This window comes from Falco punctatus, assembly GCF_963210335.1.
Source record: "Falco punctatus genome assembly, chromosome: Z".
NCBI lineage: Eukaryota > Metazoa > Chordata > Aves > Falconiformes > Falconidae > Falco > Falco punctatus.
Genome location: NC_137586.1, coordinates 16,853,881 through 16,870,429, shown reverse-complemented (window position 1 = coordinate 16,870,429; position 16,549 = coordinate 16,853,881). Strand labels below are relative to the sequence as shown.

At 35.9% G+C, this 16,549-nt stretch overlaps 1 protein-coding gene across 4 annotated transcripts in view; it reads left to right on the top strand.

The window, feature by feature from the left end:
* FGF10 (fibroblast growth factor 10) overlaps positions 1 to 15,627 on the top strand; it is a 68,014-nt gene extending 52,387 nt beyond the window's left edge. For all 4 annotated transcript variants that reach the window (XM_080370960.1, XM_080370959.1, XM_080370958.1 and 1 more), the window contains 2 exons: positions 9,279 to 9,382; positions 13,370 to 15,627. In XM_080370960.1, the coding sequence (XP_080227086.1) occupies positions 9,279 to 9,382; positions 13,370 to 13,567 (302 nt within the window). In that variant the 3' untranslated portion in view covers positions 13,568 to 15,627. The remainder of the gene's footprint in view (positions 1 to 9,278; positions 9,383 to 13,369) is intronic.
* The last annotated feature ends 922 nt before the right edge of the window (positions 15,628 to 16,549 follow it).

The window sequence follows — 16,549 nt, the reverse complement described above, 5'->3', positions numbered from 1 at the left end:
AGGTTGATTTATTTTCTATTGAGAGTTATTTTCAAGCCAGATCCTTCCAATGATTTTGTTTATAGGGCTGCTCCACAAACAGTTATATTTGAAGGGTTGGTGAACTTCAGCACAGAGGCAGAAAAAAATACCTGGGGGAATGGAATTTAAGGAGACTCCTTAAGCTGCCGCCTTTGTCAAGAGATCTAGCAAATCAGATAACTACAACCATACATCTAACCATATATACTGAGGTAGGGACGGGGAGTAGTGCTTTCCTTTTTTTCTCTTCATCCCAAAAACAGATCTGATAATGAATTCTGACACTGTCTCTGTCCGGTTTACAAGTTATCAAATCTTGCAATGTTGGGGTCAAGCATGCAGAGGTGTTCAGACCCTTATATTTTCCATCAACATTCATGTTGCTGTCTATACATCTTCCCATCTTGGCCCAAGCATGGAGCTCAAAAAATCTGGGTTTTGATTAATAGAGCTCAGTACAGTTGGCTCTGTCTGTAGCCATTCCACCTCCACAACGTGAATTAAATCCATGTGAAGGAAGTAAATGTGATCTCTTCCCTCCTGCAAGGACTTTGGCTAAATCTGGTGACATACTTGCATGCTGGTGATGAAAGTGATGGACCAGGTGCCCTTGAGGACAGCTCCGAACTCATATTAACTGGCAGCATAGATGTGTCCTCGAAGTCACTTCCTGCATTTCCTTTACTGAAGTTTAACCTGTCTAACTGTGGACATTTAACAGGAGTGCTGGTGTTTGGAATTGTTTTTTGGAGCTGCCTCTTTTCACTGACAAGAGGGGAAAACATAGGCTAACTGTGCTTAAGAATTATTTGTTTCTGTTACATGTCAGGACATATACTAGCTAAATTGATTCCTGCCATTCTTGTAAGTAAACTTAAACATCTCCTTTGCTAACCAACAGCTCTCACTACTGCATCACTAAAGAGGTCCTTTCTTGCCATGCTATGCCACCCTCCCATTTACTTGGTCTACAGAGAATCACTGGTTGAGTGGTCCTTGCTCTGCTCTGGAATTAAAGACATAAAAGCAGTAGAAAAGGGAAGGAGAAGTGATTTAGTTTCCTTAAATCCCCTTGTGGTTCTGAGAAAATTATTGAATAATTAATCTTTTACATGGTCTTTATGCACCATAGAGACTTCACACCTTACGCTAATATTGTGCTAATGCAGGAGGGCTTAGAGGTACTGTTCCCACAGTCTTCAGGAAGTTTGGATACATGTATAAGGTACATCTTATCCAAATGCATCAGATGAGGGAATTGGACTGGAGAGCTCGTGGGACATTCACATTTTGGCTATAGTTTAAATATGACACATTAGCAGCTTGCTCTGTGGTCTTTCAGTACTTTCACTTCTGATTTAGAGCAGGAAGGGTAGAGGTCTCAGAAAATAGTAATAACAAGCACAAAATGGATTTTAACTTCAAATAAAGTTTTAGTTCTGAGTGACAGCTGAGGTTAAGGTTCACCTTGGTCATTATTTGAGGTTTCTGCCCATAACTGTGGTATCATGGGTTGTGAGATTTCTATCTTAAAATGCCTTCCAAAGGCAACTGCAAAGCCTGTAAGATTACATTTTAATGGAACTACTTTGCTTCATTATAAAGCTTCTAAAGGCACATCTTGCTTAGCCCATCTTCAGTTTCCTAGGTTTATTTTATCTTCTACTCCACCAACTTCCTCTTTCTGTTGTCAATAATTCTTATGCAAGACAAATAAGAGATGGAAATAACTGTATAACTTCTCATTTGGGAATGTTTTCAGCTTAGTTTGTGCAGATGTAAATGGTGCAACAGAGTAGAAACAGAGTCAGTGGCCTCATATTGCTTAGTACTTCAGTCTTTCATGACCACATCCAACCAGTCTTCTCATTTCTTTAAACCACACTTTTTTAAGCCACCTTCTAAAAGCAAACTTTTGAACTATGAAATCTTTAACATTATGCCTTATCACCAACTTTATCTGACTCAAGCCAACGTTAGTCAAAGGTACCCCTTCAGAGAAGCTCCCTGCAGGGTGCACAAACCAAAGTTCTGAAAAGAGGAATGTTACCAAGTTTTGTCCTATCCAGTTACCCACCAAGAGCAGCAGCTGCTGTCACAGGCCCAGCAGCTTCTTGTCACCATTTGGGAAACTGGGAAGTTTTGGAAGCCCTCAGTCATCTTCACATTCCATCCAGATGAACTCACTCTTCATCTGTGGTATTTCTGTAGACAGAAGAAAATGCAAGCAAGGGAGGGGCTGTCTGTGGATCGCCACATATATGGGATAATCTCTGAAAGGGGGAGGAAGATACAAGGTGGTCCTGTTCCTCTACATTAAGAGGACTGCAACTAGGGTTACAGACATTTAAAGTGCATTTTAAGAATTTATTACACAAACAGGATCAGCTACAGAAAAATGGCCACTGTCTCACACTGCAAAGTAGTTGAATTTGGTTCCAGAATCAAGTGATCCTCATTGCAGGGTATATTTGGATCCATTGCAGTACTGCCTTGATAATACATGTGGTACTCTGTCAAGTTGTCTTTCCTAACAAATTGCTTTCCTAACAAATCACTCACATTCTAGGATGTTTTGTAAATGTTTTGCTTCATATTACCAGCATTTTTATAAAAACACGGGACATTTGGATATACCATACAGAATTATGAAAGTGCCACTTTTCACTTTTGTTTTTTATAGCCACCCTGTGCAGAGCAAGACAGCCAGTCAGCTTTCTGTTGCCTTGTCATTTATATAACGATGACTTTTATAATCTATAAAAATAGTTTATTTAAGTTAAATATATTTGGTTTCTATTGGGAATATGTTTCTAGCCTTCGGGACCTGTAAAGGGAGCACATGCATAGCTACAGGGCACGTTTCAAGTCGATATTTGAAATGTTTCTAATTATAATGAGTTGGAAATGGTTTGGGTATTGAAAGCTATGCTTTTACAGTGGATGTGGTCAAAGGGGATTAGTTATAATTGTTGAAGTTTACAGAGTTATGGCTGTAAAATAATAGTGTGCTATCTGCTTTAAAACCATAATGGAGGCCACAGCATATTTTTTTCTTTTAATTATTTTAGTTTCCTTTCCAAGTTCCTAAAAAGCACAAAGCCAGAAATGAGTAACTACTAACAAGAATTTTCCCCCCAATAATATTAATGATTTGTAGTGCTTATTATCAAACCTAATTACAAGTCACATTATAACATGGAAGTTATTTACTTCACACATTTTCTTGGAGTGAAAAGTTTAATGTTTGGAAATGGCTGAGCCCAAGTAATAGCATAAAATCAGATAAAAGATACATACAAGGAAGTAAGTTGAAATGCCTTGTTTGTTTCGGTCTTCATCAGTTGGAATAGAAAAAGAACAAAATGAAAATGAGTTGGATGATTTATCTGTTTTTTACTTGATAAAATTTACTTGCTATACTGCGTAGGTTGGCCAAGCCTCTAGAGAATAATTCTGAAATCAAGGAAAAAAACAACTCCCCAGATAACTGAGGATGTAGTAAATGTAATACCTGTCTTTAAAAAAGGAGGGAAAAAGACCTAGAGACAAGTCAGCATATCCTAAGAAAAAATACAGCAAAAGTAATTTTAAAATAAATGTTTATAAGCACCTAGTAAATTAACAGCCAAACCCAATTAATTAAAGAATTAATGAAATAAAAACAATACCAAACCAACCTAAATTTCATCTGTGGTGAGATAAAAATCTTCATGCATAGGAAAGAAGCAGCAGATACCATAAATTTGGGAAAGATTTTTGAAACTTAATGTCCCGAATGATATTCTTTTAACCAAGATCAGCAAGCAAAATCTAAGTGAAAGCCTTACAGTGTGGAAAGCCGTACTCCGGAATGAGCAGTTGTTCACTGCCAATCTGAACAGAGGCATCAATTTACACAAGAGTCTCTTCAACATATCTCCTAGTAAAAAGTAATTAAGAACTTGAATGAAGGAATTGAAACTAGGATTATAGGAGTTGCAGGCAATATGAAACTTGGAATAGTTGAAAGTATTTTGGAGGACTGAATAAGAACTCAAAACAACACTGACAAATTAGAGAAATTATCAAACAAAAAGGCCACAACTGAGACACATGCAAAGTACAATATTTAATTAGGAGTAATCAAAGTCACAACTATAGAATGAGAAATAGTTGCTTACATTTCTTCTGTGTATCCGAGTGTGGTGGATGACAAATCAAACAAGAATCACTATTAGCATATTACTGTAAAAAATGAGGAATTATGCATAAATGTATGAGTATGCATATATCCTTTGCAGGAAATATGAAATGTTCCTTCAGGTATCAACACTGGTAAGGTTTCATTAAAGTACTATGGCCATGCTGTGGGCACAAGCAACAGGCATGTTCAAAGGTCTAGAAAACCTGAAAGCTTTAAGGAAAGCATTTTAAAGCTGGGCTTGTTTAGACAGTGAAAGCTGGTAGGTAGATATGTAGATTTAATAATAATTTCTGAATATGTAAAAGGTTACTGCAAATTAAAAACCATCTCTTTCATGTTAGTTTACAGTTTAAACAAGAATTAATGGGCTCAAATTACAAGGCCATTTAAATTGGACAATAAAAACATTTTCTAACGTAAATGGTAGAATAGGCTACCAGGGGGTTATAGAATCTCAGGTTTTGAAGGTGTCTGAGAACAACCATCCATCAAGAATATCTTTCCTAATTAAGTCCAGTGGAGTATCCACAGTGATGTGGCATCCTTTCAGCCATATAGGCTGTGACTACACATAGGCTCATACCTCCAATCCTGCAGCTCTTGAAGAATATGAAATTGTGTCAAATTGATCTTGAGAGCCCATGGAAATTATATTTTTTTATTGCAGTAGTATATAAGTCCAATCAGAGCCTGTGACTCTACTACATAAACCTTGAGGAAAATGCAAAAATTTTTGTGCCCTCAAAGAAGTCAGTTTCATTAGGTGACGAAAACACTACAGTTTTAACCTTCATAATGTAAATGTCAATTATATTTTTATATGTTTCTTCTTAATTTAATAATGACTTAATAATCAAATACATATTTTCACCCTTACATCCAAGGCATTTGATTTACATCCAGTCTATTTTGAAGTTCTGAAAAATCCTTAGACTTCTGCTTGTAGGTCCAACTCAGATGAGTTGGTGCTTTCATGCTGACATTTGAAATTTGTGTCTACATCACTGAGACCTATGAAAAGATTCCTATTGCCTTCAGTAGATTTCTATAAAACTCCTGTAACAATCTCCTCCTGAGAAAATCTGTAAATAATACTAAATAATTTGCAATCTAGACAAAAGCTAGTTCTGTGCTTTAACTAGCATGTAACTCCAGTGAAGTCTCTGGGGTATACAGGGAGTAGCAGGGTAGATAAAGGGTATACAGGGAGTAGCAGGGTAGATAAATACCAAATCAGGTCCCTGTTACCCAAGGGGTAATAGATAATGTATTAAATTAATTTTTAAGGAAAAACATCCATTAAAATTTCCCCTTCTCCTCCCAAAATACTGCAAAAGTTAGAATATGCAAAATTGTCACTGAAGACTATAATTTTTCAACTTCCAAATACACAAAGCGCACTCAGTAAGAATAAATCCAGGATCGTTGGTGATGAGATCAACCTGATAATAGTTCTCAAGAATTCAGCTACATTTGGCTCCAGTTAAATAGTGTAACTAGGTATAATCAAGCCAGTTACTGTGGATATAATGTAAATGTAGTAACATTTCTCCTCATGACCTCCTTTCAGCTCTCCCACTGGGGATATATTGGAGTAAGTATGTATTTGGAATATAATGGAGTATGATTGCAAACAAATTTTACCAGAAAAAGATACTATATTTTCATTAATTATATGAATACTTCCATGGCTTTAACTTAAGTACTGAACTGAGGAGCAGTGTATCTCCATCATTCAAGTGCAAGACACTTAAAATGGGTTAATTCATAACAAGTTTCTTATTTAAGCACTGTTCTCTTTCAGCTGCAAGTGTAATAGTCATAGTTTTGAAATGTTGAACCATAGCTGAAATGGTCTAATACAGTGTTTTGTTACAAGGAAAATGTGACAAAATGTAATTCAGTTTAATCCATTTCAACATAAAAAGTAATGATGGCACATGTTATGCCAGTATCTTTTTTCTTTTAGTGGTGGTGGTGGTTTTTTTGTTCCTGCTGCTGTTAGAAAGGGACCCAGCCTAGTTTTAGTGGTGCCACATTTGGATTACAGCAATTAATTTCTGTAGAAAGACTTAACTAAATTCTTCTCATCACTTTTTGGCATGGAAAATACAAAATACACATCACTCTGTAAAAGGAAATGGGCATTGTAGCAGTGTTTGCACCACATTCTTACCTTTTAGTAGCTCGTCATCCACATAGCCTAAGGTTCTCGGCTTAATTCTGTTTGGGTTTGAGCACAAATACTTGAAGAGATGTCCCATGGGAAAGGAGTATTAAAGTCCACTGCTCTGTATTAATGCTTTCACAGAAAAGCAAGAAAGAAACCGGCTTTTCTTTGCTGTGAAAATGAGCAGCTGTGCAAGAGTAATCCAAGTATAATAGGCCTTGGCTGGATTGGACACATTGATCTGCTTGTATCAATGGCATGACAGTGGTATATATAAGATGACCATCAAGACTTAATTAGGGAGCCCTCAAAACTTCTATTGAGATTAGAGAGTATAATTCTCTTAATTTCACGTACGGAAAGTGATATATGTCTGCATTGCGACAGTAGACGAGTTAGCCCTAGAAGTAGATCATTGGCCTTAACTGACTCTTTCTGGGTCTTCCTAGATGACAGTTCCCCTAAGTTGTATCCTCTTGTTTGCACCTAAGCACCTTGTGTTAATTCTCAAGCTAATGTTACATATAATTAAATAATGGAAATTGTGCTTCGGGTTTTCATTTAAATAAATGGCCATAACTTTTCTGCTTTGCAGTAGTTAGACAGCTCCAGATATTAGAGGGGCCTTTGCTGCTACGGAGTTGGGTACTACTGATGACAGAGTGAGCTGGTTTGGGAACTGCTGTTTTTACTCCCTCAGAGGTAACAGACTTGCAGTGCTGTACAGAACTGTGCATTCACTCTGTTTGTTCAAGTCTGGGTTTCAGGCCTGAGGGGCAATTCATGCAGAACTGTTTTCAAACGGCTCTAAGAAGCTCAGGGGCAATTCAGATCTTTGACAGTGTAGGTGAAGTTTTTAGTTTATATATGCAACTGCATCCTTAGCAATAATGATTTTTCATGCTGCAATTAAGACTCTTACCATAAAAATCTTACAGCAGAAGGCTTTATCAGTTGATTTTTTTTTAACACTACATCATCATTTTTGTCTATCAACATTTATATTTGCATTTTCATATGAGTATTTAAACAAAATAATCCTCCACTTGCATCTTTTCATAGGTTTGGACAAGGAAATTTTTTTTAAATATTATGTCTGGTTTAATATGGTCCATTTTCTGAAGGGCTTACTACATCCTAGACCTACTGTTGTTTATCTTGACGTTCTCACTGAAGTCTTTCTCATATGCAAGTACTGTAGACCTGGTGACTGTGGCCAAGCTAATGTTTCTTGCTAAGTAAACCCAGAGCCTCTGGTTCTTGCATCGGAATTTATGTATCTTCATATCAAGTACTTCATATATAAATATAGAATTTTAAATATATTGAAAAATGCATCCAAGAAAGGCCACCTCTCCTTTCTTGACAATAGGTCATTCATGTAAAACTGCCTAGTTTGATGTTCTCCCTCTCCTTCACATCCATAAACTACATAATGTTTACTTCTGAATAAAAAACAGCTATTACTTTTTCATGCTTGATTCACAGTTGCTGCCCAGGTAACATCAAAGCCTCTACTTCCAGTCACAGAACAAATAACAGCCACACTCCTGAATTGCATAGACCAGTTCAATGGCCATACAGAATGGCTTTTGTACCGCATACAAAGCAGCCATTTTCAAAAAAAATTACAGTGAAAAAACTTCCTTCTCATGTCTCTGCACACTGAAGTCTACATGGTTCTGCAGGCTGAACAAAATGCGTTCATTTTTCAGGGACACAATATCAGCATTTACAGAAAAAGTACTGAATCCCAAGTGACACTGTTGGCTTCACTTGATGTGTAGTTACCATAAGGAATTTTTAAGTAAATGAAAAAACATATGGATTTTTCAGTACTACTCTGCTTAGACAAAAAGTATAGAATATGTTTAGGAGGAAATTACTCCAAATTCTTTTATTTTTTAAACAGGTAACAAGTCGTCAGCGTTATTCCAGCTGATCTATTCACTATATTTGTTCGCTCAGCCTAGGATGTCCTTTTCTGCCCCTCTTGTAATTTCCTCATTGGGCCCTTAGTGACCACTGGGTTAGATGGGCTATTGTTCTGACTACTACTTTAGTATCAGGAGAAATGTTGCAGCCAGGCATACAACCGGGATAAAACATTTAGAAGTTGTTTGGTTGGAGCCATATTTATCCTCTGTTAAGACTCAATGCTGAAACAACATAGCCATCTAGGTACTCTATTAGTAGTTGAAAAGGGATCTCTGAAGTCACTACCTAAGCTGTAGTAACTTCTACCACTCCCAGATCACTATGCTTTTGGGCAGAAAACGTAGGGGTGAAAAACTCTGTCTCCCATTACTGGCCCCTTGAGCCATCCACTATCCCAGAAAGAGTTTGTTTTAAAGAAAAAAAATTAATCATATTTATTACAAACAGAACAAAATGTTTCTGATATCTGAAAGACAAAGATAACACGGCCGTTAGGGTTAGTCTTACTGTATCCCAAAATGTCAACACACTTGCCAAAAAAGAATTTACCAGCTCAGTGCAGCCAAGAGATTTAGTTTATCTAAATGTCCTACAAGGAATAAATAGTTTACCACTGGTTTTGAAGACTGGGAGAAATATCACATTCTATTGACATATGCTATAGATTTAATTTAATGCTGTGGTTCAGATGTCTCTTCTGATAAATTTTAGTAAAATCTACGCTAAGAAGAATGGAGCTGTTTCAGTATTTATGGGGTTTAAAATGCAGGGTTAGCAACGGAAACATGTTAATTGAAACAATGTTTGTATATATTCTTGCAATGGTTTAGAGAAGAATTTTGCTGAAGTTTGTTGGTCAGTTGGTTCCAAATATAAGTTTAGTATTTTTTAGGTTTACTGTGATTTCTATAGCAAGAAGATCCTCTAATGAAGAGATTAAATAGCTCAAATTTTATTTTTTAGGCATATTGGAGATAACATCTGTAGAAATTGGAGTTGTGGCAGTTAAGTCCATTAAGAGCAACTATTATTTAGCCATGAACAAGAAAGGAAAAGTCTACGGCTCTGTAAGTATTTTTCTACCTTGCAAACAGACTGAAGCAGACAGCACAGTTCCATCTCTTACCTACTGAAAACGCCACTTGTCTGTGTATATACTACTAATTAGAGCTGAAATGAGCTGTTCATCAAAATTTCATTCTCTGCTAAACCAGCAGCCCCAGTCTGCACAAGCTCCCTGTTGTTTGGTAAGCTCATATCATACCAAAGCAGCTGCAGGGATTTATCATGCTTACTGCTTCACTCAGGTTTCTTATTAAGTAGTGGCCAATGGAGAGGATCCTACAAAATGTAATCTTTAAGCCTGGTTTTCCTTGGTTTTCTGCAGTACATTCACATTTAGCAGCAAATCTTGGAGGGATAAAGTGCACCTGAAATCTTTGAAACTTCAGCTGGTGGAGCAGACACACCAAATTATCAAACTATGACTTTGAAGGGGAAGATATCTAGAGTAGCCAGCTTTAAATTGAGTGTATTAATTAATAAACAGGATTGTGGGCAACACAGACAGGCACGGACTTATATATCAGCAGATAGATCATAGAATTATAGAATCATAGAATGGTTTGGATTGGAAAGGACCTTAAAGATAATCTAATTCCAGGCCCCCTGCCATAAGCAGGGGCACTTTCTATCAGAATAAGCTTCGTGTCTGAGCAGAATTTGGGTATCATTTGAAAACTGTATTTGCATTTGTGTAAGTTTGGGCTTACTGATACTTTCTGGGGGCAGGGGGGGTGGGGGTGGGGGCGTGGGAGGGAAGCAAACAAAAAACCCCAACCCTAAAAAGCCCAGTAACTATCCAAATATTTTTAATAGGAAGCAATATGGTCTATAAATCTGACTGCTAAACTCAAGTGTACCCTCACACATCCACATGATTACACAAACACCAGATGTTCTGGTATTATATCTGATTTGGTTTAAAATTTTGCAACTTTTTCCAGTTCCAGTGAGTTTGAGCCCACAGAAATGTAAACTTATTCAAGTCATCTGCAAAGATTATGAGCTGATCACATTGCTCAGTGTTCAGAGCACCCATAGATGCTCTAAAGACAGCAGGTCACGGATGGATACTGGCACTGGGTTTATCCTTAGGCAATGTAGCTAAGCCTCTGCTGAAAATACTGAAGTAATGCCAGTCTCAACTAAGACTCAAGGAGCTTGAAGTCATTTGACCCTCTTTTTTAAGGAAACATTTTTATAGGTGGGTTTAGTTCATACAGCTGTATAAACTATCCTCCCTCATCTGCACTGTAGCTAGTCACTCCTGGTTCAAAACGTGACTTCTGACTTTCTAAACTCCTGGACAGTGTCAGAGAACCACATTAAGGAAAGGCCAGAATAGAGAAATGTTTCTGAAACTCCTGTAAATGTGGTTTTTAACTTCTAGAACCACAGTGATCAGAAATACAGGACAATCAATGCTCAGTCCTGCACCATTGAGAGATATAAGCATGTACTGAGTTGCTGACTAAGTTACTATCTGTCAGTTAAGCTACACTCATTGATCATGTGTATGCTTCTGTACACATATGAAGGTGTCAGCATAAATCACCATCTTCAATTCACACATCTCAGTTTACAGTGTTTAGTCATTTTTGATGGCCTGTCCCAAAGCCTGAGTTAAGTTTTCCTACCCAAGCTGTTAGCTGTGGCTTGTGTGGTGAAAGTCCATCCCAACCCCACATACACACAAAAGAAGTCAAAGTATCTTTCATGTACCATAGGTGGAAACTGCTGCCATAAGGTTCAGTAATTCATAGTGTATTTGAAATAGTGTTGACAGGAGGATACGAATGTGGAAAGCCTTTTTTTTAATTCCAGCTGAGATAATTTTTCAATATTCACATCATAAAATCACAGCATAATGACTTATCAAAACCTATTCCATAACGCTTCAGAGATTTCAAGAATGCTTCTGTTATTATTTTTCTCATCCTCCAAGACTTGCAGTTAGACCTATATTACTACATTGTGGCAGCCTGCAGATGGATATGAAAAACAGAACCAATAAAAAATTTAAAAACACTCTTAAGCATGTGCACAATAGACATTGGTGCAGGGTTATGCTGACATTTGTTTGACATGAGCAAAGCAGTCCTGGGCTAACATTCAGACCCCTGCCAATAAGACTTCTTAACCACATCACAACATCATCTGTTCTCTCTTTATTATCTAAGAATAGAGATAAAACTTTGGGTCTGAGTAACATTCTGCATCTGGGAAAACAAGTAAGACTCTATGTTTATCAAATACTGTTCAATTTGACTGACTTTGAGGGAGCAAAAGAAGACTCGCTATTTGGTTTCTTTAACAAAATAAGCTGCTGGTAGGTCAGAGAACTTATTGCAGTTTGGATCTGTGACTGATGTCCAGCTGCATTCTTAATACCTTGATGCCAGAGGTGACGTATTGCAGTAAATAAATATTAAATGACCTATATGTAGCTTTGTGAATACCAGAAGTATCAAGTGTGGATTTGTAGACTCTTCTCTTGATAGTGTCTTCCCCACCAGTGGTTCAAATAACTACTATTCCCAATGTCAAAGAGCATGCTGGAAGTCAAATTGAGTTTAATTATGCACAGTTTTGTTAGGAAAACACAAACTTGTTCTGTGCTCCTAGCAGCTAAGTAAAACATTAATTATAGACCCAAAAATTGTTACTGTATCAAAGTACTGAACATTAACTACTTTAAAAATTCCAAATTAAATTAATAAGAATAGAAAATATATCTTAATATTCGTATGTCCTTTTTTATTAATGTGGATACTTTCTGTGTCTTTAATAGCTGAATATCTGAGGGATTTGATCATGATTAAAGATAAAACATGCCAGAAGTTCTTATCTGTGCCATGAAAATCGTTTTATTATTCAGACATATTTCTTACCTTGTTAATAGACACATTAAAAATGCCACATGTAGTTAGTATATCATACTCTGAGATTCTGACTGGCTTCTGCCTGAGGTGTGAAATGACATTTTCTGAAATACAGAAACAACAAAATGCTAATTTTTGGTTGTAATTTATTTAAGGATGTTGTAAATGTTGCACTTTTGAAGGCCTTCTAAATGGAATATAAGTAACTTGATAAAAGTGGAGGGTTTTATATGTAGGGATTATTTTTTTATGAAAACAAAGCATTCTTGGCTTCATTATAGAGAAGATCTTTGTAAGAGTGCTTTTAACATAGAAAAAAAACCAAAAACATTTCCTCCTACATGCTTCTATTTTTTATTCTTTCTACCCAACTGGTAACTGGTTCTCCTTTAAAAACAGAAAATCTTAAACCATAGTACTGTATGCAGAGTTGCGTTCTTTAGTCAATAAGATACAGGATGGTACATTATTCTTTTTTGACTAAGCCCCTTTTGAGGTCAGCAGAGTAAACAGGCCTCACTTCCATTGTAACAGCAGCATAACAGTGACTTACGCCCAACCAAAAAAGCCCTTTTTCATGTCCAGTGTGGTGTAAAGGATAAGGATCTTACTTCAAATAAGAAGTAGGCCTATGCCATGCATATTTGTTTAATATCTGTTAATATGTTAACAGTATCAATAAACTCATTCAGGATATTTAATGGTTATATTTGTTAGAACTGGAATATGATGAATGATTCTGAGATTGCCACCTCATACTTTGAGTTTATGACTGGGAATTTGATTTAATATTGTTGCCATATTCTAATACAGAGAAGTTTAATTTCATTTGTGAGTGAATTATATCATATCTCTGCTATAATTATGTACTGAATAATTGACTATGTCTTTTTTTTTGTTTCATTTTTTCAGTCTAGCTGATGTTGCTTTAAATGCTCTGGGCACACTGAAACTTTTTTTTAAATACACTGTGGAATCCTAAAAAGGTGTCACATACAGAACATTGAAATCTTCCAAAGTGGTTTTAGAATTTTAGAAACTATTTACCTTCAGTATGCTGCAACTCTGAAATATTATGTTTATTCTGGATTTGTTTTCTTCTTTTAACAGAAGGAGTTTAACAGTGATTGCAAATTGAAGGAAAGAATAGAAGAAAATGGTTATAACACATACGCGTCCTTAAATTGGAAGCACAATGGAAGGCAAATGTTTGTGGCCTTGAATGGAAGGGGAGCCACAAAGAGAGGGCAGAAAACAAGAAGGAAAAATACTTCAGCTCACTTTCTTCCAATGGTAGTAATGTCCTAGATAAAGGAACTATTTTATTGATGCAGTTGAACCAAAGGCTCTTATTTCAAGAATATTTGGTAATCCTGAAGAGTAAGTGCAAAGAAATAGTGCAGACATCTGCTTGTTTGAAAAGAGAGCAGGGGAAGCCTTTGAAGGTTTTGTACTCATTCCTGGCACGTGAAATACTTTTTTTTTAGTTCAGTGTCATATCTTATAGTCAAGATAAAAGCTGGATCAAATGGGATGGAAGTTATTGCCAGTGTGAACAATTGTTTTTTTACCTCTTCAACAGAACTTATGGGACATAAGACAATCTGTTGAATGATCTTCATGGGGAATGCTATTTATGGAATACTAACTCATATCAAAGACCTTAATTGCTCAGTCAAGCCTAATGATCCAATGAACAATTAGATACACAAGCATTTACTGGAAGCACTTGGGTCATATGCACAAATAATGAAATTTCTGGAGAAGCCTTGTGGAAAAATGAATAGGATTAAGGAATATAAGCAAAGTAGTGTGAAACTGTTCTAACAAAACGAATAGTATGGTTTGCTTGTATGTTCTAAATTCATTTCTTTTTATTTCTCTCTAAGTTATTTATTTAATAGGATGTTAAATATCTTTTTGATTTGAAATGTTTCCTCATTTGCTTCTTTGTTACTTTCCCATTTTCTCAGTACTTCACTTGGAGGTTGATAGGTTAAAATGTCAAAACCTCAGAAGTACTCTGAGAATAGGTATTAGACAAGGCTTTAAAGGCAGATTTTAATGTGTATAATCCATTTTTTTCCCTAAACTGTCTTGCACTTAAGCAAAAAGACCAAATGAGCAGCGCTTGGATTTATCGTATTGGGTGTCTCTATGGCAGAGAATTTCTTTTACTCTACCAGCACTCAAGAACAAACTTCAAGAAATACTTTGTTCAAAGGGTCTTTCTGCTTTTCTGAAATTGAGAGAAGGGGATACATCTGTACTTTGGTGTCAATGCATCTGTGTATATATTCATCTAATTCTGATTTCAATGTGGAGCTAAGTTCTAACGCATTGCAATCAGTGCAGTATTCTGCAGGAAGCGTTGGGCTGGAACCTAGGTGTGGACAGCCCTGTTAAAGTCACTAAGATTGCAAATGTTTAACTGTGTAATTCCCAAGTGTAAAATTTGGCCTCTGAAAGGTAGGTAATAAGGCAACACAGTCCTGCACTCCTTCTTTAATTAATACACCCATTCAGCACGTTTGTCCTTGTTACCAGCTTGCAGAATCATGGGCATACAGTGAAAGTGATACCTAAGTAAAGACTGAGGGACAGGGGATCCAAAATTATGCTCATGCATTTATCAGAAATTATTACTCACACATATATTATATATGAGAGCCAACTAAAAAGCTGTGCTGGTATCCAGCTTTAGCATGCCTTTCATATCCATCATAGCAATTGGTGGCTCAAAATACATAATATCCAGCACATTTTTAGGACGTGTTACTAGTCCCATGGCTTAACTTGAGCAACTGCAGTATAATAAAGTTAAGCATAATATGAATTTTGTTCAGTTAAAGGTACATAAGGTTTGTTTTATGTTTTACTTTACTCTTAATTTTAGAGAGCTCTGGATAGCTCATCAATGTAACCATATTGAGATTCATTTTGTTAGAGCAGATAAGTAGAAAACAGTACATCAAACAATTTGTACCACTGTCTTCACATTGTATTCCACTAAGTAAATAAATAAGTCTTTGCAGTGTCTTTAGTAAGAAACAAAAGTAGTATAATATTATTTTGTTCTAAATACTTTAAGTGATAACTATGAGATTATATTGATGCTGCAGTTTTATCTTCAATATTTCTTGTTGTGAAAAAGTTGGTTTTATTTTTATTGTTTGGAAACTGTATTTTGGTACAAAGGAGAGCCTTGCTTAATGTGTCTTTTTGAGAATGTTTAACCTGTATAAAGGCTGGTGTTGTTGGAATCTTCTATAACTTATTTAAGTCAATGTTTAACCAGCACATCAATCTTAATCTGTTATTTAAATATTAGCCATTTAAAAAAAAAAAAAAACAAAAAAAATACAAAATGGGCAGATTGTATTTTCTGTCCTTAAATAAAGTCAACTATTTTAAAACTAGGAATTCATTGAGAGACAACATTTTAGCTGATAGCTGACATTGTATTTGATGGTACTTTATCTCCAGCTTTCTCTTCACAAATGAGATTTTTTTTTTAAAGAAATAAGGATTTCAGATTTTAAATGTAATTGCAGGTCACAGCAAAACTTAACTGCCATGATAAAGGCAAGTTTCTCTTTAAATTTGTAATCATAATTAAAACTGACAAGACATAATGGACCACCCGCAGTGAACATTCAATGTGGGCCTGGGTGAATGCAATATTGGATGACCACTTAAAGAACATTTAGGGTAAAAATGAAATTCTCTTTTGACAGAATTACCTATATGATGTGGTCAGGGGATGAATTGTACATAAATATTATCGTAGTACTTAAAACACCATGCTGCTAAAAGACCAATATGGGGAAATATCACTTTTCCAAAGTGCGTCAGGAGCTATTTGTGGTTTCTGAAAATTAACCAAAATAAAAATAAAACACTTGAAGGAATCAATGATTCCTGTGTGTTTGGTATACTGTAATACCCACTGTAGTGGGAGCAAACTGCAGACACTATCTAAAATATCACAGATCTTCAACCATAAGCTCTGTTTTAAATCACCCTCAGCATAACAGACTCCTGAGTAACAGGAAAACAGAGGGAGGGATTTAAGAAAAAAAAAGGGGAAATAAAAATCACTGAGGAACAATGTATAGTATGTTGTATTTAAATAAAAATAATAAAACATGGGGAACAGAGAATAAGAGTATTGTCTTTGTTTGTTCTATGAACCTGAAATAATACTATACAATAAAAATAAAATGGGAAAATATCTGTTGTACTACAGGATGTGGTTTGGTGCTGTGTAGCCCCAAAACAAAACAAAAA